Source organism: Papio anubis, chromosome 11, assembly GCF_008728515.1.
Source record: "Papio anubis isolate 15944 chromosome 11, Panubis1.0, whole genome shotgun sequence".
Taxonomy (NCBI): Eukaryota; Metazoa; Chordata; class Mammalia; order Primates; family Cercopithecidae; genus Papio; species Papio anubis.
This window is the reverse complement of record NC_044986.1, coordinates 8376507-8401668: the sequence shown is the minus strand read 5'-3', so window position 1 is coordinate 8401668 and position 25162 is coordinate 8376507. Positions and strand designations below refer to the sequence as shown.

At 41.3% G+C, this 25162-nt stretch overlaps 1 protein-coding gene across 3 annotated transcripts in view; it reads left to right on the top strand.

The window, feature by feature from the left end:
• ZRANB1 (zinc finger RANBP2-type containing 1) overlaps positions 1-25162 on the top strand; it is a 70689-nt gene that overhangs the window by 11386 nt on the left and 34141 nt on the right. The window contains exons 2-3 of one of the 3 annotated variants that reach the window (XM_021943829.2): positions 12555-12729; positions 14607-15457. In XM_021943829.2, the coding sequence (XP_021799521.1) occupies positions 12689-12729; positions 14607-15457 (892 nt within the window). In that variant the 5' untranslated portion in view covers positions 12555-12688. Of the gene's footprint in view, positions 1-12554; positions 12730-14606; positions 15458-25162 lie in introns of those variants that run through there. The other 2 variants (XM_021943830.2, XM_031652001.1) reach the window with 2 other exon arrangements.

Genomic DNA, 25162 nt, shown 5'->3' with positions numbered 1-25162 from the left:
AATTGTGTTCTATTTACACTCTAGTGTGGAGAGACAAATGCAAAAAGAAATGTCAGATAGTGATAAGTGCTATGCAGAAAATTAAAGTAGGGTGATGTGATGGAGAATGCCTGAGTGGTCAGAGAAAATCTTTCTGAGGAGGTGACATTTAAACTGAGATCTCAATGACAAGAATGACATGTGGAAAATCTGGGGAAATAACATTCTAGGCAGAGGAGATTTCTAATACAAAGCCCCTAAAGGGAGAATGATCTTGACTTGTAAAAGGAACAGAAAGAAAGTCACCTTATGTAAAAATTTGTAAGTAAAGCTGGGGAGTTTTAATTTTATTCTCTGTAAGGATGGCGGATAGAGTGGAAGTGCTATATCACTTAATCTTGGCAGTAATCGAAGTGACAAATAGTGGTGGCTTGGAATAGGGGTATAGCAGGGGAGTCTAGAGTGAAGCAAACTTGTGGGGACTTGTTTAGGAGGTAGTATGAGTGGTAGCTAGCTAGTCTGTTTTGTAACCTGATAATCTTGGGCAATGTGTTTATAATCATGGAAGGTTGTGGTGCATTAGCGAGGGGGCACTAGAGTCAGAACTGGGGTTCACTTGCTAGCCTGTGACCCTAGATGAGATGTTTCACCTCTCCTGAAGGCACAGATTCTTTTTTTTTTGTGACGGAGTCTCACTTTGTCACCCAGGCTGGAGTGCAGTGGCGAGATCTCGGATCACTGCAGCCTCTACCTTCCGTATTCAAGCAATTGCCTCAGCCTCCTGAGTAGCTGGGATTACAGGTGCACACCACCACACCTGGCTAATTTTTTTTGTATTTTTGTTAGAGCCGGGGTTTCACCATGTTGATCAGGTTGATCTCGATCTCCTGACCTTGTGGTCCACCCACTTGTGCCTCCTAAAGTGCTGGGATTACAGGTGTGAGCCACCGCACCTGGCCGCCATAGATTATTATTCATAAAAATGGAGGCTGGGCGCCATGGCTCATGCCTGTAATCCCAGCACTTTGGGAGGCCGAGGCGGGTGGATCATGAGGTCAGGAGTTTGAGACCAGCCTGGCCAACATAGTGAAACCCTGTCTCTATCAAAAATACAAAAATTAGCTGGGTGTGGTGGCACACCCCTGTAGTCCCAGCTACTTAGGAGGCTAAGGCGGGAGAATCACTTGAACCCTGGGAGGCGGAGGTTGCAGTGAGCTGAGATCTGCCATTGCACTCCAGCCTGGACAACAGAGCAATACTCTGTCTCAAAAAAAAAAAAAAGGAGATGTGGGGTACTTTAGGAGGGAAGGTACCTGAGTATTCAGTGAAGTTAGTGTTCTTTACCTAAAGCTCCATACAAAACTTAAGTTGATGTTATGTCAAGCTGACAAGTGTTCATGCTATTAATTATAGGACTTGGGTTTTGAAGTGATCAGTTTTAGCCCTCCACTTAAAGATAAGTAAGCCATTATTGTCCCTATTTTTTCAGATGAGAGGCTTGGGTCCTAAGAATTTGGCTAGTATTTCAGATGTAAGAGAGGGAGAGGGACTCAGACTCACGTTTTGGAAGTGCAGTACATTTCCTTCCTTCTTTTCCTTCGTTTTCCTTCGTCTTTCTTTCTTTCGTGGACTCTCGCTGTGTCGCCAAGGCTGGAGTGCAGTGGTGCAACCTTGGCTCACTGCAGCCGCCGCCTCTTGGGTTCAAGCAATTCTCCTGCCTCAGCCTCCTGAGTAGCTGGGATTATAGGCACCCACCACCACGTCCAGCTAATTTTTGTATTTTTAGTAGAGGTAGGGTTTCACCATGTTGGCCAGGCTGGTCTCAAACTCCTGACCTTAGGTGATCTGCCTGCCTTGGCCTCCCAAAGTGCTGGGATTACAGGCGTGAACTACCATACCCGGTCCGGTACCTTTTCATGTATGTGAGAGAACTAGGTATAAATATCAAGAGATGAAACTGGTTTTCTGTAGTAAAGTACATTTCTATGCTTTAGTGAAAGATAATATATTATTAAAGGGAAATATTGTAGGATATTCTTGATATATATATTTGGAAGAGTAGCTGAGAAGATACTTAAAAGATTAATTGTGGCTGTGTGCAGTGGCTCATGCCTGTAAACCCAGGACTTTGAAAGGCTGAGTCGGGAAGATTGAGGCCTGGAGTTTGAGATTAGCCTGGACAATGTATGAGACCTTGTCTCTAATAAAAATTTAAAAAATAACTTGGTGTAATGGTGGGTGCCTGGAGTCCCAGGTACTCTGAAGGCTGAGGTGAGAGGATCGCTTGAGTCTGGGAAGTTGAGGTTGCAGTGAGCGGTGATCATGCCACTGCACTCTAGCTTAGGCCACAGAGTAAGATCCTGTTAAGAAACAAAAACTGGTCGGGTGCGGTGGCTCACGCCTGTAATCCCAGCACTTTGGAAGGCCGAGGCGGGCGGATCACGAGGTCAGGAGATCGAGACCATCCTGGCTAACATGGTGAAACCCCGTCTCTACTAAAAATGCAAAAAATTAGCCGGGTGTGGCGGTGGGCGCCTGTAGTCCCAGCTACTTGGGAGGCTGAGGCAGGAGAATGACGTGAACCCAGGAGGAGGCGGAGCTTGCAGTGAGCTGAGATCACGCCACTGCACTCCAGCCTGGGCGACTGAACGAGACTCCGTCTCAAACAAACAAACAAAACAAAACAAAACAAAAACCAGCCATGAAGGGCTTTTTATGCCATCTTAAGGATATATATATAATTTTTGGAGACAAGATTTTGCTTTGTCTCTTGGCTGTAGTGCAGTGGTGTGATCATAACTCACTGCAGCATTGACCTTCTGGGCTCAAGTGATCCTCTCACCTCAGCCTTCCGCCTAGCTGGGACTACAGGCGTGTGCCACCATACCCGGCTAACTTTATAACAATGTTTTGTGAAGATGGAGTCTCACTATGTTGCCCAGGCTGATCTCAAACTCCTAGGCCTCCCAAGGTGCTAAGATTACAGCAGTGGTTCCTACCACTCCAGCCCTGTGTCCTTTTAAATACTTTCCATTATTATTATTATTATTATTATTATTTTTTGAGACAGAGTCTTGCTGTGTTGCCCAGGCTGGAGTGCAGTAGTGTGGTCTTGGCTCACTGCAGCCTCTGCCTCCCAGGTTCAAATGATTCTCTTGCCTCAGCCTCCCCAGTAGCTGGAATTACAGATGCCCACCGCGACTCCTGGCTAACCTTTGTATTTTTAGTAGAGACAAGGTTTCACCACATTGACCAGGCTGGTCTTGAACTCCTGATCTCAGGTGATCCACCCACCTCGGCCTCCCAAAATGCTGGGATTATGGGCGTAAGCCACCGCGCCCGGCCTAAGAATACTTTATTTTTTTTAGAGCAGTGTTAAGTTCACAACAAAATTGAGCAGAAAGTACAGAGAGTTCTCATATACCTGCTGCCCCCATGTTTTCCCCACTGTCTACATCATTCCCCAGGGTGGTATATTTGTTAACAATTAATGAACCAGCATTGACACATAATCACCCAAAGTACGTAATTTACATTAGGATTCACTCTGTTTGTAGATTCTATGGGCTTTGACAAATTTATAATGAAAAGTATCTTTCATAATAGCACACAGTGATTTCACTGCTCTAAAACTCCTCTGTGCTCTTCTATTCATCCCTTCCCTCTAACTCTTGCAATCCACCTGATCTTTTTACTGTCTTCATGTTTTGCCTTTTCTAGAATGTTGTATAGTTGCAGTCATTCATTATGTAGCTGTTTCAGGTTGTCTTTCACTTAGTAATATGCATTTAAGGTTCATTCATGTCTTTTTGTGGATTTATAGCCCATTTGTTTTTAGAGTTGTATAATATTCCATTGTCCGAATGTACTACAGTTTATCCATTCACCTACTGAAGGACATCTTGGTTCTTTCCAACTTTTTACAATTAGAAAAAATTTCCCACACTATACGGGTGTAAAGGTTTTTTTTTTTTTTTTGAGATGGAGTCTCGCTCTGTTGTCCAGGCTGGAGTGCAGTGGTGCAGTCTTGGCTCACTGCAGCCTCCGCCTCCTGGGTTCAAGTGATTCTTGTACTTCAGCCTCCCAAGTAGCTGGGTCTATGGGTACCTGCCACCACACCTGGCTAATTTTTTGTAATTTTAGTAGAGATGGGGTTTTACCATGTTGGCCAGGCTGGTCTTGAACTCCTGACCTCGAGAATCCACCCACTTCGGCCTCCCAGAGTGCTGGGATTACAGGTATGAGCCACTGTGCCTGGCCAAGATTTTGCAGTTATAAATGAATCTGCTGTGAAATCCATGTGTAGATTTCTGTGTGAATGTAAGTTTTCAACTCATTTGGGTAATTAGCAAGGAGTGAGATTGCTGTATCACGTGACCAAAGTACATTTTTGTGAGAAACTGCCAAATTGTCTTCCAAAGTGACTGTACCATTTTGAATTCCCACCAACAGTGAATGAGAGTTCCTGTTGCTCCACATTCTTGACAGCATTTGGTAGTGTCAGTGTTTTGGATTTTAGCCATTCTAATAAGTATGTGGTGGTATCTCATTGTTTTAATTTGTAATTACTTAATGATGTATGGTGTATTTTTGTAGTTTTAGTAGAGACAGGGTTTCACCATGTTGGCCAGGCTGGTCTTGAACTCCTGACCTCAGGTGATCAGCCCACCTTGGCCTCCCAAAGTGCTGGGATTATAGGTGCGAGCCACCTCCCCCGCCCCTGCGTTTGAAAAGATGTTCAACATCTTTTCATATGCTTATTTACCACCTATATATATTCTTTGGTGAAGTGTCTGTTCAGATCTTTTGCACATTTTTCAGTTGAGTGGTTTTCTTATTGTTGAGTTTTAAGAGTTCTTTGTATATTTTAGATAATAGTCATTTATCTTTTGCAAATTTTTTTTCTGATTTTTGGTATTCTCATTGCCTTGACAGTGTCTTTCACAGAGAGAAGTTTTAAGTATCAGTGAAGTCCAACTTAATCAGTTTTCCTTCTTTTTTTTTTTTTGAGATGGAATTTTACTCTTGTTGCCCAGGCTGGAGAGCAATGGTGCAATCCCGGCTCATGCAACCTCCGCCTCCCAGGTTCAAGCGATTCTCCTACCTCAGCCTCCTGAGTAGCTGGAATTACAGGTGCGCGCCACCACACCTGGCTAATTTTTTGTATTTTTAGTAGAGACAGGGTTTCACCTTGTCGGTCAGGCTGGTCTCAAACTCTTGACCTCGTGATCGCCTGCCTCGGCCTCCCAGAGTGCTGAGATTACAGGTGTGAGCCACTGTACCTGGCCAACAGAAATTAAATTCTGAATGAAGTAGCATGTTCGTAGTTCTTGCAAACGTTGTTTTATTGTTGTTTAAATGCTGGATTGACGTGTACTTTTGGAGTTAATTGTTCCATTTCCATACATGTTTAAGAAAACTGGTCTTTCATCCAATTAGATTGCAGGTTCTCTGATGACAGGGACAGTGTTTTATCTAGTTATATCTTTCCATATTTCTGAGCGCATGGTAAATCTTTGGTAAATGTTGCTGTAGGTTGTTACATTAGTTTTGTTTGGGATTGTGATTTAAGGTACCTGATTGACCTAGGATGTCTCAAACTGTGTAAAGGAGCTATGCTCGGCCGGGCGCGGTGGCTCAAGCCTGTAATCCCAGCACTTTGGGAGGCCGAGGCGGGTGGATCACAAGGTCAGGAGATCGAGACTATCCTGGCTAACATGGTGAAACCCTGTCTCTACTAAAAATACAAAAAACTAGCCGGGCGCGGTAGCGGGCGCCTGTAGTCCCAGCTACTTGGGAGGCTGAGGCGGGAGAATGGCGTGAACCCGGGGGGCGGAGCTTGCAGTGAGCCGAGATCGCGCCACTGCACTCCAGCCTGGGAGACACAGTGAGACTCCGTCTCAAAAAAAAAAAAAAAAAAAAAAGGAGCTATGCTCTAAGATAGGTTCTAGTGAAGCTCAAGACATATCTGTATTACTCCTCCTCACTTTCTTGTTATGATTGCGGAGCTGAAGTGTTCAGATAGAGTAAGTATGTAAAGAGCTAGAGCTCCTCCTGAGATGATAAGATGAACAGAAAGAGCATTAATATTGTTTCATGCTAGATTTGACACAATGTAAGTTAACTTTTTTCTTCTAGATCTTCTTTCCTTCTAGTCAGTGGATTGCTAATTGTCTAGTGGTTTAAAAGGAAACAGAATATTAGAGTTGTAACTTTTATTACAGTTTTTTCTAATGTAGCCTTGACAGATTAAAATGTAACATTTAAATTTGTTATATTTTGAAGACTTAGGTTTGGTTGGAATGAAGTTAGTTGTAGCTGTAGAGGGTTGTCACCTCAGTTAATTAAGGCATAGTGCTGATAAGGCCAAGGTCACCCTGGCAGGTGTTATTTAATTTTACTTTGTCCAACTTATCCACAAATTCCTGGGAAGTGTACAATATGTTTAGTTCAAATCTACTCATTTGATACAGATGCTATAGATAATAGTGACCTCTTTTTATAGGAATGCCAGCTAATTTTTGATATCTAATTATTGATTATTTACATACAATTTCACACTAATTTAGGACTTTTAGAAGATAATGATTGCAAAAGATTTATACTTGTGTTATTGTCATAGCTAGATTTGAATAGTTAACCAGTGTATGGGTTGCCACAGTGCCAGGTTTGTTGTAGTATGGTAGACTTTCAGAGCAGTGACGAAAGGAACAAACTTTTATTGAACAGTTTTGTGGCTCTTAGTAGTCTAATCCCTTCAATTTGTAGATGGGAAAACTGAGGCTCAGAAATACGACATTTTGATTAGGAATTCAGTTTTGGACATGTTAACTGTGAGATACTTGTTAAACATTCAGATTGAGATGTCAGGTGGGCAGCTGGTTTTACAAATCTTGAGTTAGGGGAGAGATCCAACTTGGAGATACAAAATTTTAAATTATCACCAAATAGCTGATATTTAAAGCCCAGGGATTGACTAAGGTCCCCAGAGTAGTTAGAGGTTAGAGAGAAGAGGACCAAAGCTTGGGGCACTTGGCTTTTTAATTCAGAAACATAAGGAAGCCAACAAAGAAGTTTGAGGAAGAAAAGCTACTGAGATTGGAGGAAAACCAGGAGAATGTCTTGGAAACCATGTTAGAACAGTATGTTTAATTGTGGATTATAGAACCAGAGAGCTTCAGACTAAGTCATTTAACAAATAATTTAGTGATTGTTGTATTTTGCCTAAGAGTTCTTTTTATTTCAAATGCTGAACTTGTAGAGGCAAAAGTGTTTAATAATCTTGGGGATTCAATTACAAGTTACGTATTTTTTAATGGGGCTAGAATGTGAAGGTGCTGAAGTCACTGCTTGCTGTGTAATATTCTAGGTATTTGTTGATGTAGTTCTATACTTAAGTATGGACCTAACTGGTGTGTTACAAAATGAGGGAAAAACAAATGTAATAGGTTTTGCTCAGTTTATAATCTGGTCAAGGATATAGGAAGACATAATAAGTGTATCAAACATGAATCTTAGTCCGAAAACTCAGATGGAAGGAAGGTACCACATTTGCTTTCTTTAAATTAACTTGATTTGAATACTACTTCTTCGGCAAGAAATTCAACCTCAGTCATCCTTGGGGCTCCCTCTCCTCATGTTCTTGGAAGGCCTGGTGTCATATGGTTCAGATTTTGCCTGCATTGGTTATAGTATTGTCTTCCATTGTCCTCCACAAGGTTCCATCAGGTTCTGTGGCTCTGCCACCAACTGTGGGCCCTAGTGCCTGTGACTTGACACCTCGTTTATATCTAGCAGACACTTTTTACTGAGGTCTTGCTGCCATGGAGTTGATTCCATCCTCTCTAGAATTTCTTCTGAGATTGCTCACAAGGTCTACTCCTTTCTTTCATCGAGTCATTCAACATGGTCTCTTCTTGGGTTTTACTAAACACAAGGTGCTGCTCTACCTTCCGTGCCACTGGAATCTCTGAACAAAGGGTTTTGAAAGCCTGGCTGTTTGACTGGAAATCGAAGGGAGGGATGGAAATAGAAGGGTATGAGTGACATAGGAAAAACATGAATTAGTGTTCCAAAAACTAGCCCCAAGAGGAAATATAAAGTGCCAGATGTCAATAAGTATGGTGGTTTGGAGTGTGCTTGGAGTGATTTGAAAACTTCATGAAGATGAGACTTGAACTGAGCCTTAAAGAATGGGTAGAATTCATTATAAATGATGGTGTCTGTTGTGCTTCTGTATCTAAGGCAGTACCTTCATGTGTATATTGTTGGGTGGTGGTGACACATGCATGAGTCAGGGACGTGTGTGGCATGTTTGGGAGTGAGTGTGTGGTGTGTGTGTTTGTTACAGGAAGGAGATGAGAGTTTCTACTGTTGCAGAAGAGCCTCAGAAAGAGAATTGTGGAACAATCAGCTGGATGGATTTAGAAAGGGAAGATGCTTACAAGGCTTTGATAGTAGTTCTGACCTGAACTGGAAAAGGATTGATGGCAGTGGGAATGAGAAGACAGTAATTGGGTAGAAACCGCTAGAAAGAATCTGTGGGGAGAAGGCAGAATTTAAGGTGATTCTGAGTTCTCTGCTGGGTGCAGAGGTATTAATAGTGTCATTAATGGAAACTGGAAAAGTCAAGATAGAAGTTTGTTGTGAGAAGAAGATAAGGAGTTAAATAGATGATTTGATAACCTGTTGGAGCCCTGAAATGAGGTTAGATTTGTAGATAAAGGGTTTACCATATCATTGATCTTCACGATCCTGCTCTAGACTGGTTGTTTTTCCTGTTGACTATTGTGAAGAAGACAGTGATGAAAGAATAACTGATGAGAAAAGAAGAGATGAGTATGTGCGATATTTTGGCTTAAGTATTTAAAACTTTTTTATTTACAGAAATTTTATAATTCAAAATTACTTTGTAACATTTTAAAAGCCTGAAAATTTAGCATGCTTGGAAAATCCTTTTTAGTTTTAGCTTTCGTCTTTATATCCCTAAGACGTTCTCTGAGCATTTGTAAATCTCCACAGGTTTATATTAATAATCTCCACAGGTTTATATTAATAAGTATAAATTTGTATTAATAAAGCTAATAAAAATCTTTAAGGCTGCTTTTTGTTGTTGTTTGAGACGGAGTCTCGCTTTGCCGCCCAGGCTGGAGTGCAGTGGTGCAGTCTCTGCTCACTACAACCTTCGTAGACCTCCCAGATTCAAGCAATTTTCCTGCCTCAGCCTCCTGAGTAGCTGAGTAGTAGAACTTCTCATCATTTGAAACTACTGGCAGTTGACCTTATCTCAGTTTGTTTCTTGAGTTTGCACTTGAAGGGAATTCTTTCTTTCTTTCTTTCTTTTTTTTTTTGAGATGGAGTTTCGCTCTTGTTGCCCAGGCTGGAGTGCCGTGCCACAATCTCGGCTCACTGCAACCTCCGCCTCCTGGGTTCAAGCGATTCTCTTGCCTCAGCCTCCCGAGTAACTGGGATTATAGGCACCCACCACCATGCCCAGCAATTTTTGTGTTTTTGGTTAAGATGAGGTTTCACCATGTTGGCCAGGCTGGTCTTGAACTCCTGACCTCAAGTGATCCACCCACCTCAGCCTCCCAAAGTGCTGGGATTACAGGCGTGAGCCATTGCGCCCAGCCGAGAATTATTTCACTTCTTCAGTTCTTCATATTGTTTAGTAGATGGTTGGGGAAATTTGTAGTGTAGCTACAATTTTGAGGAATTGACTTCAGTATAAATATAATTCTTATACAGTGTTTAGTATTGTTTCACAAATATTAAACATGACAGTATAAAAAATGTTCAATTACGTAAGTCCCTTTCCACCGCCTGCTATTAGTACATACACCATAATACTTGTGCACTCTTATTATTATCTGAATTGCAAAGTATATAATTAAAAACAGTTACGAATTTAGTACTTGTAAATTTAGCACTAGTAAATGGTTGATATATTTAAGAGACATTATTCATTCTACAGGCAGAGCTTGATGCACAAATGGATTCCTGGTCTCCTTGGTCCACAGGATGGAAACTGTTGGTATTGCATTTGAACCAAGGAATATTTGTCTTAAGAGTAGCAGTTTTGTCTAGTTCTCCTTAATGAAGGCCCAGATTATGTAGATTTTATTGTGGTTTTATTTTACCAATTAATTGAAATTTGAGTTCTTGGATAGAATTTGCAAATCTGCTTTGCATGCAGAATTAAACTTGTAAACTAAATTTACTTGGGTGTATGAATGTATTTAATACTTAAAGTGATATTTAGTAAGTTTTATTTCAAGGTAAAGTATTAATTTTAGAGCTGGCTACTTTGGAAATAATTTTATGTACTTTTTGGAATGTTTTGACATCTGGAAAAAGTATCCTCTCTTAATTTCTTCATAGTACTGCAAAACACACACACACACACACACACACACACAGTTCAGTTGATGTTATCCTTACTCTTTAGTTCTGTTTACTAATTACCACAGGTAGAAATAGCTGTCTCAGATAATCTTCAGTGAATTTTTTTTCTTTTTCTTTTGTGTTTTTGTTTTTTTGAGACAAGGTCTCACTCTGAGTACAATGGTATGATCATGGCTCACTGCAGCCTTAACCGCCCTGGGCTGAAGCGATCCTCCTGCTTCAGCTTCCTGAGTAGCTGGGACTACAGGCATGTGCCACCACCCTTGGCTAATTTTTGTATTTTTTTGAAGAGATGGGGTTTTGCCATGTTGCCCAGGCTGGTGTCAAACTCTTGGATTCAAGCAATCCAGCTACCTAGGCCTCCTGTGCTGGGATTATAGGTGTGAGTGCCCAGCCACTCTTCAATGAATTTTACCTTGCAGTTGCTAAACAACATTCCTGCAATGTTTCAAGTTCCCTTAGAGTGAAGACTATACATCATTACATTTTTTTCTTTGTTTTTCCTTGAGACAGTCTTGCTCTGTCATGGCAGGCTGAAGCACAGTAGCACAATCATAATTCACTGTGGTCTTGAACTCCTATGCTCAAATGAGCCTCCTCGGCCTCCTGAGTAGCCGGGACTATAGGCACAGGCCACTGCACCTGGCTAATTAAACAAGAATGTTTTTTGTTTGGACGGGCGTAGTGGCTCACGCTTGTAATCCCAGCTCTTTGGGATGCTGAGGCAGGTGGATCACTTGAGGCCAGGAGTTTGAGACCAGCCTGGCCAACAAGGTGAAACTCCATCTCTACTGAAAATTAAAAAATTGGCTGGGCATGGTGGGATGCTCCTGTAGTCCCAGCTACTCAGGAGGCTGAGGCAGGAGATTCACTTAAACCCGGGAGGCGGAGGCTGCAGTGAGCCAAGATTGTGCCATTGCACTCCAGGTTGGGTGACAGAGCGAGACTGTCTCAACATCAACAAAAATTGTGTGTGTGTGTGTGGTTTTTTTTTTCCTTTTTTGTAGTGATGGAGTCTTGCTATGTTGCCCAGGTTGGTCTTGAATCCTGGGCTCAAGTGATCCTCCCATCTCATTCTCCCAAAGTGCTGGGGATTATAGACTTGAGCCACTGTGCTTATTATCTAATATAAGGCACATCTCTTAAAACTCTTGAGCTTGGTTTTGGTATTGCTCAGTTAACCTGGATTTTCAGATGTTGGTGGGCTAATTAGGCAGCTATCTGTCCATTATTTTACCAGGCATTTATGACAGTGATTATTTTTTATGGCAATTTTTTGTTTGTTTTTTAAATCAGCCTAGACATTTAAATATATTATGCCAGTATATTAGTTACATGAAGATTACCTAAGATAATGTAAGGTTACGGGCTGTTTAGTTGGGCCTACAAACATAGTAAGACTTATCAAAACAAGTATGGATTTTGAATGTGAATATTTTAAAAGATATATTGAAATTACTTAGAGTAGCCCTGGATATATGTTCATTATGGATGGTGTTTATCTTGTTAATAAGTTTCTACATGCTCATTTTAATTTTCGGTAGCATGAGCAAGTAACTTATATTTCGTTCCTGAGAAACTAAAAGAATCTGCCTAAGGAGTATGAAAATTGCCATTAAATCTGTATTGTCTACTTTCTGGATGCTTATATGATTATAGTTCTCTGCTCTTCCACACATTTTTGGGCTGCTATCAGGTTGTAAGTAATCATTATACAAACTAAATTTAAAAATTTAAGCAAGATAATTTTATATTCCTTGGATCAGGGAAAAAAATGCAGTTGCTGAAGGTGGGTTCATAGCTAAATATAAGCAATTATTTTGCTTTTTCTACTTTTTTGGATTTTATCATCTTTTCCCTTTTAGTAATAGAAGTAATACAGGTAGGAATTAACTTAGCACTGCCAAATTAATGGTAATATTAGACCTTTGTACACAGCACAGGATTAAGGTTATATAGAAAAATGTCTCATCCGTGTTTAATTTGGCTGACCAGCTCAGTTGATTAGCCAGTTTTATTGTTCTGTTAAATTAAAATTCTAAATATAGTTGTCCATTGTTCAAATAAATGAGTAGGGTTAAAATAGAGAATTGATAAAAATAAAGCCTTAAAAAACCTTTTAGCTAAAGTAGCAGGCTTCAAGTGAAATTCAGTTTTGGTCTCCTTTACAGGAATAGCTATTCACAGTCAGACAGAACCACTTATCACGTTTTGCAGTATCTCCTGAGGAAGTCAGAATCTGAGCCAGCATGAAGACGGAATCTTGTCTTCGATCTGATTTGCAAACCGTACTTTTATTCTAATCATGTGCAAGGTGGAGGTTATAGCGTGGGAACTAAAATCTTAGTAAGTGTGGTTTTTATTTTAGCTATTAAATAGTGTATATTCTTATAGTGATTTTTTTTTCTTCTTAGCAGAGTTCACACTATAAATGGTGTATGGACTTGGCAGGGAGGAACATAATACAGTATACTTCAAAAGTGAAAGATTTAGGCCAGGCGCGGTGGTTCATGCCTGTAATCCTAGCACTTTGGGAGGTCGAGGTGGGTGGATCATGAGGTCAGGAGTTGAAGAGAAACCTGGCCAAGATGCAGAAACACCATCTCTACTAAAAATATAAAAATTAGCCGGGCATGGTGGCATGTGCCTGTACTCCCAGCTACTTGGGAGGCTGAGGCAGGAGAATCGCTTGAACCTGGGAGGTGGAGGTTGCAGTGAGCTTAGATTGCACCACTCCACTGCATTCCAGCCTGGGCAAAACATAGCAAGACTCCATCTCAAAAAAACAACAACAAAAAAGGAAAGATTTAACCCTCTAGGTTCAGGAAAAATCCCTGAGAAAGAGCAAAGCTTCTGTGCTCAGCCTAGGATTTCTTTCTCTTTCCTGCTGAAAAATAGGTGTTGGGATGATACCGAGTTAATAAAAGTATTTAAGAAAAGTGGCCAGTATCTAAATTCAAGCCATTAAAAAAAAATCATTCAATTTGTTATATAAGTTGCTTCATTTATGAATTAGTTGCCATTAAATTATGAAGTCTTTCTTCATTATAGTGTATTGTTAGCCCATTGTTGAATCCTAGGACTCTTTTAAGTAGTGTGAATATATTTTAAATATGAATTGAATTTTTTTTTTTGTGGGGGGGGATGGAGCCTTGCTCTGTTGCCCAGACTAGAGTGCAGTGGTGCGATCTTGGCTCACTGCAACCTCTGCCTCCCGGGTTCAAGCAGTTCTCTGTCTCAGCCTCCCGAGTAGCTGGGATTACAGGCGCCCACCACCATGCATGGCTAATTTTTGTATTTTTATAGAGATGGGGTTTCACTATCTTGGCTGGGCTCGTCTTGAACTGCTGACCTCATGATCTACCCACCTCAGCCTCCCAAAATGCTGGGATTACGGGTGTGAGCTACGATCCCTGGCCATGAATTAGATTTTGAGTATATTTTAAATATTCAAAATTTAAAATATTTTAATTATGAACATTCACAATTACATTGGAATGATTATGCTACTAGTTATTTCAGTGACCTTCCACAGATTTAATTTTCCCCAGTACAGTCTTTTTGCTCCAAATAGAACTGGATTTTGAGGCTACAGAATATCAAGGAACTACCTATTTCGTAATGTTACTTTGTTAATTGTAGCCATTACTTCTTAACATGTTTCTTTACTACCTGTGCTAATTAAGAACAGTGGATAATTAGCATTTTAAGCTGCTTTTCTCCCTTAGTGAGAATGATAAAATAGACGTTATTTGATCTTCTGAATTCATGAATCATAATCTGTGTTCATAATTTGAGAATGGTTATGTGTTTAAGCTATTATTTAGTTTGTGTTGTTTCCTCTACCTTTGTCTCTTTAAACTATTGGTTACTTTTCTAAATTGATGTGATGGCCTCCCTGAAATTAAACATTTCTATTAGTGGCTTCCCTTTAATCTCATCCTTCTTAGATCAAATCTCCTTATATTGCCTGCCTATCTCTTTTTGCATTCCAAAGTTCAGTGTTATTAAATCCCAAGGTCCAAGATTTTTTCTTTTGAGAATTTATCTCCAGTGTTTCTATGGAAATCAAAAAAGAAAATTAGGATAATTCAATGTCAAAATGTTACATGCATCTTTTGAGAAATTTATATTTTGTAGGTTGAACGGCATGCTTTTTGGGGAGCATATTTTTGGAGGTGGAATGTAGTTATTTTAATAACCATGTCCTATATTATTTATAGCTTCCTGCCTGACACAGCTCACTTCAAGAAGTGCACAATGTCAGAACGTGGAATTAAATGGGCTTGTGAATATTGTACGTATGAAAACTGGCCATCTGCAATCAAGTGTACTATGTGTCGTGCCCAAAGACCTAGTGGAACAATTATTACAGAAGATCCATTTAAAAGTGGTTCAAGTGATGTTGGTAGAGATTGGGATCCTTCCAGCACCGAAGGAGGAAGTAGTCCTTTGATATGTCCAGACTCTAGTGCAAGACCAAGGGTTAAATCTTCGTATAGCATGGAAAATGCAAATAAGTGGTCATGCCACATGTGTACATATTTGAACTGGCCAAGAGCAATCAGATGTACCCAGTGCTTATCCCAGCGTAGGACCAGGAGTCCTACAGAATCTCCTCAGTCCTCAGGATCTGGCTCAAGACCAGTTGCTTTTTCTGTTGATCCTTGTGAGGAATACAATGATAGAAATAAATTGAACACTAGGACACAGCACTGGACTTGCTCTGTTTGCACATACGAAAACTGGGCCAAGGCTAAAAGATGTGTTGTTTGTGATCACCCCAGACCTAATAACATTGAAGCAATAGAATTGGCAGAGACTGAAGAGGCTTCTTCAATAATAAATGAGCAAGACAGAGCTCGATGGAGGGGAAGTTGCAGTAGTGGTAATAGCCAGAGGAGATCACCTCCTGCTACGAAGCGAGACTCTGAAGTGAAAATGGATTTTCAGAGGATTGAATTGGCTGGTGCTGTGGGCAGCAAGGAGGAACTTGAAGTAGACTTTAAAAAACTAAAGCAAATTAAAAACAGGATGAAAAAGACTGATTGGCTCTTCCTCAATGCTTGTGTGGGTAAGTTTCTGTATTCTGCATTTTTTGAATGGGATGGGAAAAGGTAGTAAAAATGATACGAAAACAGCTGGCTGTGCTGACACATGCTTGTATTTGTAGTCTTAGCCACTTGCTTGAGACCATGAGTTTGAGGCTGTAGTATGCCATGATCGGTCTGTGAATAGTACCTGCACTTTAGCTTGGGCAACATAGTGAGACTGTCTCCATGCCCACAAAAAATATGTGTGTGTGTGTGTGTGTGTATGTATGTATGTATGTGTGTGTATATATATATGTATGTGTGCACAAAGTCACCAACATTTAATTCATTCAGCATGATAGCTGTACTTTCAAGTATATATACATAAAAATTTGTGTATCTGTGATCTTGTCATAACTTTGTACTAAATTGCCCACAATTAATTGTGTTCATGTCTCTCCATTACTGGAGGCAGGGGAAACTTTTAAGTTAAAGCAAAGGTTTTACACATCAATGGTAAAATATATACCTGGACTTTAAAACTGCTACTCTGTTTATTGTAACAAGATGTAACTGAGGAACACCAGCTGCTGTTTCCAAGTATTTGTAAACAGTGTGAGCATCTTGTGATGATAGAAGCTTTAGTCAGATGTTAAAAATACCACAAAAATGTGTGACTCCAAGGAGTTGAACAAACATATTGACCTTGAAAATACTGGTGTTAATTTAACATGAATGTCATGTAGTAAATATTTGCAAACTTTATGGAACTGATTACATGTAGCCAGCTGATTCCATACTTTGTTATGGTTCGTATGTAATACTGTTAAAGGACAGAGACATAGGAGAGCAGAGGTTTTTTTTCAGTTCTTGACCTTGTGAGTTAATTGTGATGTAATTCACAAAGGCAGTGACTTGAGTCTTCAGTATTTTTTTGAGTAGATTAGATGTTTGATTTTATTAAATTATTTGGATGGGCTGCTTACTTTGACGTTCAGTCTGATTACTAAGTTTAAACTTTGTGTGGAACAATAGCTAAGCCTTAACTATACCTTAGCTGTATGTTTTCCCTCAGTGCCAATTGCTTTTTTTTAATCCCTCTGGGTCCAGCCCAAGAATATGGAAGTTTTAGGTGTATGAACCTGTGAGTCCTAAGAATTGATATCCAAGAAATTGTGAGTTTTAAAATTAATTTTTATGTATATTATATATATCATTCCCCACCCCCCCAAAGATGGGATCTCAGTCTGTCACCCAGGCTAGAGGGCAGTGATGCAGTCATGGCTCACTGCAGCCTCAACCTCCTGGGTTCGAGTGATCTGCCACCTCAGCCTCCCCAGTAGCTGGGACTCCCTATTAGCATGTACCACTATGCCCTGCTATTGTTTTTAATTATTATTTGTAAAGATGGCGGTCTCCCTATGTTGCCCAGGCTGGTCTTGAACTCTTGGGCTCAAGCGATCCTCCCACCTCAGTCTCCTAAAGTGTTGGGATTATAGGCATAATTTGCTGTGCCCAGCTGAAATCCTGAGTTTTCAATTTTAGCTTTGTTCTGGCAAAAAAGAATATTCCAGCAGATGAATCCTTCTGACCTCCAGATGTAGTAGGCACTTAGCAGCTCTTAGTTCTAGTTTCCTCCCATCCTGAGGATGAGGGATGAAAACACACCGAGCCATCTTCTGTCTGTGTTGTTCCATTTTATTCCACTAATTTTTCTGCTCCAAATTGAGGGCAACATATAGTATGATTGTCAGTTAAAAAAATTTAAATAGGAGATACAAAAGGGTTTTATTATTAGTTTCCTTACTGAGATCAAATTGATTTAACATAAAAATTCACCGTTTTGCAAGTGAACAACTCATTTGGCATTTAATGCATTCACATTGTGTAACCACTACCTCTGTGTTGTTCCAAAACATATTCATCATCCCAAAAGGTAACTGTATGCCCATTAAGCAGTTGCTGGTCCCTACCCCTACCCGTTAACCCTTGATAACTGCCAGTCTGCTTTTGGTGTCTGTGGATTTACCTATTCTGGATATTCATATAAATGGAATCTTTACATATCTATGAGCTTTTGTGTTGGGTGTGATTGTCTTTTAATTGCTTGTATGCCTTTGGAACACTCTTAAAATCTTTTTTTTTTTTTTGCAGGGAGTAGTGTACTATGAATACTTGGACTACAAGATGGTGTTATAGTACATGTAGGTTTATAGATGAAAATGAACTAGACTTCATTGTGACGGTTTTTAACCTCACAGTGAAGGTCAATAAACCGCACTAAAGGTCATAGAATCCTTTAGGGATCAGGGCTTCACTTCAACCCCAGGTTGCTTCAAGTCAGTGGATCTCAGGATAAGAACACCTGATTTGAAATACTTTCTCTCCTTGAAACATACAAGTTAGATGAATCAACATGTTTGTCTTTATGACATTATTTCTTCTTGATCCTGCCTTTTTCTACATATTCTTACTTCTTTAGATGACTAGCCATCCTTGTACCTCTTTGCATTTTATTTTTTTGAGTCAGGGTTGCAAGGCTGGAGTGCAGTGGCACAGTCATGGCTCACTGCAGCCTTGACTTCCTAAGCTCAAATCATCCTCCCACCTCAGCCTCCTGAGTAGCTGGGACTATAGGCACATACTACCACGCCTGGCTAAGTTTTGTATTTTTTTTGTAGAGATAGGGTTTTACCTTGTTACTCAGGCTGATATCTTACTCCTGGGCTCAAGCGATCCACCCACCTCAGCCTCCCAGAGTGCCAGGATTACTGGGGTGAGCCACTGGGTCCCGCCCATCTCTTTGCATTTTAATCACTGACTTCAATTTAAAAGTGGAACAAGGCCAGGCACAGTGGCTCATTTCTGTTGATCCCAGCACTTTGGGAGATCGAGGCAGGTGGATCACCTGAGGTCGGGAGTTCGAGACCAGCTTGACCCAACATTAGGAAACCCGTCTCTACTGAAAATACAAAATAGCTGGGTGTGGTAGCGCATGCCTGTAGTTCCAGCTAGCTGGGAGGCTGAGGCACAAGAATCTCTTGAACCTGGGAGGTGGAGGTTGCAGTGAGCCAAGATCGCACCATTACACTCCAGCCTGGGCGACAAGAGTGAAACTCCGTCTAAAAAAAAAAAAAAAAGTGGAACAAAAACTTCTACCAATAGGACCAGTATTGGATTTGACCTTGTTTTATTTACAAAACGATTTGTCATTAAGTTGCTGTTTCTACCTGCAAAGTTTCTAGATTCTCAGGGCCAAGGGTTGATTGTATTTGGTTCTTGGTAATGTGGATTGTGTCTTTCCTATCAGCAGATTTTTTTTACTGTTAACTGTACGATGTCATTCTGAACTGTTATACATAAGGTTATAATTATAGGCCTGTTTCTATGGGATAGCCATATTCTGATGTGTAAACATAACTGAAATATGTTAAATACTTTTTAAAAACTTGTTTACATTATGTTGGGTTAATTAAAAAAAAGGCTTGAGCAGTAAGACTAACAGAAGTTCATATGTACTCAAAATTAATCTTTACTTCCCTTTTCTGCCTGCCTTATGTTCCCCAGATTTCGTTAGATACAGTGTATTTTGGGTTGTTGATGTTAAGTGTTTTTTAAAAAATCCATCTCTACACTATATACACTGAGTATAAAATATGAGACTTTTCCATTTAAAGTTGGAAAAAAATGTCAACCTCAGGGCAGCTTTATAGCTGATAAACTAGGAATGAGGAAGATCCAGTTGTTGAGAGGGCAGATGTCAACTAAGGCATCAACAGTATTGAGCAAACATATTGACATAGCCATTGGGTGTAAGTTTCACATAAGTCAAATTATCTTATGGTGAGAGGATGTTGGGGACAGCTGTGCCAAAACCCGACATCTGTAGTGGAACCTGAGGTTGAGAATCAGGGTGGTAAAGGTAGAGGTGTGAATGTAAATGTACAGTTGCCTCTGGAATGTCTGCAGTTGGTGCTAGATGTTTTTAGGGACATCAAGTTTTTAGGGCAGTCATGTCAGCACTCACCGTAGACTGCTTTTCTCACTGGGTAGACAACAATGTATCTAGAGAATAGAGCAACACTACTTAATGCCCTGCTTTTATTCTGCTGTTGTATTGAATCAGTTGCCTTATGAAATTGTACTTCAATTTGTGTATATAGCTATGTCCTTTTTTTTTTTTTTTTTTTTTTTTTTGAACAAGATCTTTGTTTTTTCACCCAGGCTGGAGTGCAGTGGCTGGATCTCATCTCACTGCAAGCTCCACCTCCCGGGTTCATGCCATTCTCCTGCCTCAGCCTCCCGAGTAGCTGGGACTACAGGCGCCCGCCACAGCGCCCGGCTAGTTTGTTGTATTTTTTTAGTAGAGACGGGGTTTCACCGTGTTAGCCAGGATGGTCTCGATCTCCTGACCTCGTGATCCGCCCGTCTCGGCCTCCCAAAGTGCTGGGATTACAGGCTTGAGCCACCGCGCCCGGTCCCAGCTATGTCCTTAAAAAGACACAGGGTTAGATAAGAATACCATATTAAATTTGTGCTATAACTTGTATTCCTGAACCCTAGACTCATATATCCAGCTGCCTCTTCAGCATCTTTCCTGGAGTGTTTAATAACTCAAGCTCATTTCAAGCTCAGTGATGCTAAAACAGAACTGGTCTGTCTTTCAAATCTATTTTTTCCCAGGCTCTCATCATGGTTGATGGCAAATTTCTCATTCCATTGCTTGTGCCAAAAGCCTTGGCCCTCCTTGATTCTTCTTTCTCTTATGCCCCACTCCTATTTCTCAGAAGATCCATTGACTCTACCTTTAAAATATATCTGGACTCTGACCACTTCTCACTATTCTTGTCCAAACCATGATCCCCCCTTGCCTTTGCCCTCCTTACAGTCTGCTGTCGTCAAAGGAGCTAACTCTGCTCAGAACTCTCTAGTGATCACCTGTTTTACTTGGATTAAATAATAGCCAGAGTCCCTCAAAAAACTCTACAAGGCCATCTACATGCTCTGTATTGCACACTTCAGCTTCCTTCCATATACTTTTGACCCTTGAACAACACAGGTCTGAACTGTGCAGGTTCACTTATACATAAGTTTTCTACCAGCTCAGCCACCCCTGAGACAGCAAGAACAACCCCTTTTCTTCTTCCTCCTCCTCAGCCTACTCAAGGTGAAGATGATGATGAAGTCCTTTACGATGAGCCACTTTGACTTAATGAGTTAGTAAATGTATTTTCTCTTCCTTATGATTTTCTTAATAACATTTTGTTTTCTCTCATGTATTACAAGAATACGGTGTATAATACATATACAAATATGTGTTATTTGACTGTTTATGCTATTAGTAAGGCTTCCGGTCAACAGCAGGCTATCAGTAGTTTTGGGGGAGTTAAAAGTTATACATGGATCTGCTACTGTGTGGAAGGTTGGTTCCCCCTAATCCCCATGTTGTTCAAGGGCCAAAAATATGTTATCTCTGAACTAATCTGTTTTCCACCTTTTCCATTTCATTCCAGCCACTCTTGCCACTTTTTTTTTTTTTCTATGAACAAGCCCTCAAGCCTTTTACTTGCTGTTTCCTCTGCCTGGATTGCTCTCCACCTTCACTTCTTTTCTCAAGTATTGCCTTCTCAGTGAGGTCCTCTATGAGTGCTGTATCCAAAACTTCATCTCTGTCCATTATCCCTCCCCACAGCGTTAATTTTCTTCATAACACTTCTAATATGCTTAATCATCTCGTTTATGATTTCTCTCTCTCTCCTCTAGAATTTAAGCTTCCTGAGGGCCAGTAATTTTATCTGTTTTGTTCAAAACTGTATCTTAGCATGTAGAACAGTGCCTGCTACAGACATACTGGGCACTCAGGTATTTTTATATCAATGAACGAATGAATATTTTTGGGAACTGGGGTCTGGACAAACCTTTATCCTACTCCTCCTATGAATTTCTAGATTCTTTGCCTGCTTCCTAGCTCTCTGTGTTTTTCAGTAGTTGGGACTTAACCCAGGAGAGCCAGTTTTGCTTCTCACTGGTTGTCAGGAAGACTGAGGTAGGTAGTGGGTATGAAAGGGTCTTACAGGAAAGGGTATAGAGGCTTCAGGGTATAGAGGCTAATCACCAGGCAGTCTTTGGATATGAAAAGTCTAAAGTCAGGTTTATGTTTAATTTCTCTACCTTCCTACTTTCACTCATGGCAATATTTGTTTTTTTAAAAAATCATTCTATGTGTTTGCTGTAACTAACTATCAAATGAGATTTTTTCCTTGAAATATTTTATTCAGTTGTCATTGGACCTACTGCTTCCTAGCTGGCATTTTATCTCACTTCCTAGACAATAGCTGCATCTTAAGTTTAGGAGCTGAGATTTGGTTGGGGCTGTTGAAGGTATGGGGGAAAAAGTCAAACTTAAGTAACAAGTTCACATTGAAACTGTATATATGTATATACATGTATACACACGTATATATACTCATATGTACATATATACATATATATACACATATGGACTTATATACACACACACACACAGATTTTTTTTTTTTTTTTTGAGACAGGGTCTTGTTCTGTCACCCACGCTGGAGTGCAGTGGTGTGATCACAGCTCACTGCAGCCTTGACCTCCTGGGCTCAAGCAATCCTCCCACCTCAGCTTCCCTAGTAGTTGGGAGTACCTAGGTGTATGCCACCATGCCCCGCTAATTTTAAAAATGGTTTGTAGAGATGGAGTCTCCCTGTGTTGCCCAGGCTGGTTTCAGACTCCTGGACTCAAGTACTGGGACTACAGTTGTGAGCCACCACCTGGCGTGAAACTGGAATTTTTATGCTGAAATACTCAGTTGTCCAAAGCAGTGGTGTGAACAGCTTTCACTATAGGGAATATGTGAATCAGTAATGCCTCCCGGTGCTCCAAAGTTTTGGGGTGACCTGAAGTGCACGTGCAGTGGTGTTCCCTGTTGAGAATCACTGACTTATGAACCGAACCAGAATCTCTTCTTTATCAAGTAGCAGGCTGAAGTGGCATCATGAGGATTATAATTCTGATGGTTTCTGAGCAAAATTTGTCCCACTTTCAGAATTTTGACATGTCTATACAGACTTAGATGATATTTATTTATTTATTTATTTATTTGAGACAGAGTCTCGCTCTGTTGCCCAGGCTGGAGTGCAGTGGGGCATCTCAGCTCACTGCAAGCTCCGTCTCCCAGGTTCACACCATTCTCCTGCCTCAGCCTCCCCAGTAGCTGGGACTACAGGCGCCTGCCACCACTCCTGGCTAATTTTTTTTTGTATTTTTAGTAATAAATAAAAGCAAAAAAATGAAAACACACTATTGATGACATAAGCTATAGTGTTCAAATTTGCGTTTTTAACTTGCCCATTGACTTCCTTATAGGTTCATCTACCTCTACGCCCTCTTGGGGCTTTTTGGGTGATTTACATGACCGATAGAGTGGCAGGCAGGATAATGTCCACATCCCACCTCCCCGTGCCTACATCCCAGTCCCCAGGATTTGTGAGTAGGCCACCTTACGTGGCAAAAGAGGTTTTACAGAAGTGATTAAAGATTTCTTAAATGGCAGGGTTATCTGGGTAGGTGGTGTAATCACAAGCGTCCTTGTAAATCACAGGGAGACAGGAGAGAAGATTGTAGATGGGACCATGGGAAGAGAAGTGGACGCTTGGGAGAGTTGCAGGGCCATGAGGCAAGGAATGTCAGCAGCCTCTAAGAGAAAAGGCGGGGCTTTTCTGGAGCCTCATGAAGGAGCACAGCCCTGCCAACACCTTGATTTTAGCTCAGTGAGAGCCTTGCGGAACTTCTGACCTCCTGAACTGTAAGACAAAGTTTGTGTTATTTTAAGTCACTAAGGTTTTAATCGTTTGTTAGAGCAGCAATAAGAAATTAATACAAATAGCTTTTTTTAAAAAACAAATAATAGCTTTTTTTTTTGAGGTGGAGTTTTCGCTCTTGTTGCCTAGGCTGGAGTGTAATGGCGTGGTCTTGGGTCACTGCAGCTTCTGCCTCCTGAGTTCAAGAGATTCTCCTGCCTCAGCCTCCCAGGTAGCTGGGATTACAGGCGCCCACCAACGTTCCCAGCTAATTTTTGTATTTTTAGTAGAGACGGGTTTCACCATGTTGGCCAGGCTAGTCTCGAACTCTAACCTCAGGTCATCTGCCCACCTTGACCTCCCAAAGTGCTGGGATTACAGGTGTGAGCCACTGCGCCCAGCCCTAAACAAATAGTATTTTATTTGTTGTTTTATTTTGAGATGGAGTCTTGCTCTGTCACCCGGCCTGGAGTGCAGTGGCACGATCTTGGCTCACCGCAACCTGTGCCTCCCGGGTTCAAGCAATTCTCCTGCCTCAGCCACCCAAGTAGTTGGGATTATAGGTGCACACTATTGTGCCTGGCTGATTTTTGTGTTTTTTTGTTTTAGTAGAGACGGAGTTTCACCATGTTGGCCAGGCTGATCTCAAATTCCTGACCTTACCTCCCGCCTTGGCCTCCCAAAATGCTGGGATTACAGGTGTGAGCCACTGTGCCCGGCCAGCAAATAATACCTTAATTTGACAATTTCAGAAATTTTACTTAATTTTCACCAGTTCCTAGAGGAGGTCAGAGGCGTTGTTAATAATGAAAGAAGTTGAGTTACAGAGGGGCTGACTAGTATGGGAAGTAGCTGTCCTTTCCAAGACACAAATAGTAACGATGTTTCTTTCTACTAGATATGGTTGAGGGTTAATACTGGAGCTTTTTTTTTTTTTTTTTTTTGAGATGGAGTCTCGCTCTGTCTCCCAGGCTGAAGTGCAGGGGGGGGGGCTCGGCCCCCCGCAAGCTCCGCCTCCTGGGTTCACACCATTCTCCTGCCTCAGCCTCCCGAGTAGCTGGGACTACAGGTGCCCGCCACCATACCTGGCTTATTTTTTTTTTCTGTATTTTTAGTAGATACGGAGTTTCACCGAGTTAGCCAGGATGGTCTCGATCTCCTAACCTTGTGATCCACCCGCCTCGGCCTCCCAAAGTGCTGGGGTTACAGGCGTGAGCCACTGCGCCTGGCCATTACTGGAGCTTTTGAATTATGTTTGATGCCTGGGAATATTAATGTTTTCAGCCCTGGCTTTTTTTTTTTCTCTCCCCTCCCCTCCCCTCCCCTCTCCAACGCACTTGATCCACGCACCACCACCTGCACCATCCGGATCCGAACTTGATCCGACCTTCAACGGAGTCTTTACTCTGTCACCTTGTGGCTGGAGTGCAGCGCTTATCTTGCCTCACCGCAGCTCCACCTCCCGGTTCACACCATTCTCCCCACTTCAGCCTCCGAGTAGCTGACCTCGCCACCACCACACCCAAACCACTTTGTATTTTGGTAGAGACGGGTTTCACCGGAAGTTAGCCAGGATGGTCTCATCTCCTGACCTTGTGGATCCGCTCTCACTGCCCTCCCAAAGTGCTGGAGTTACAGGCGCGGATCACTGCTACCTCGCCATTACTGGAGCTTTCTTTGAATTATACGATGCCTGAGCACGTTTTCAGCCCTGGCTTTTTCTCTCCCTCCTCCCTCCCTTTCTCCTCTGTCCTCCCTCCTCCCTCCTTGATCTGAATCTGTTTTGAACGGAATCTTGAAATCGCAAAAGATTGAGAGTCGACTTTTCCGAATGATCGAAGCTGGGACTACAGGCGCCTCGCCAATTCACTTCCAACTAATTTTTTTTGTATTTTAGTAGACGGGGTTTCACCGCTTTAGCCA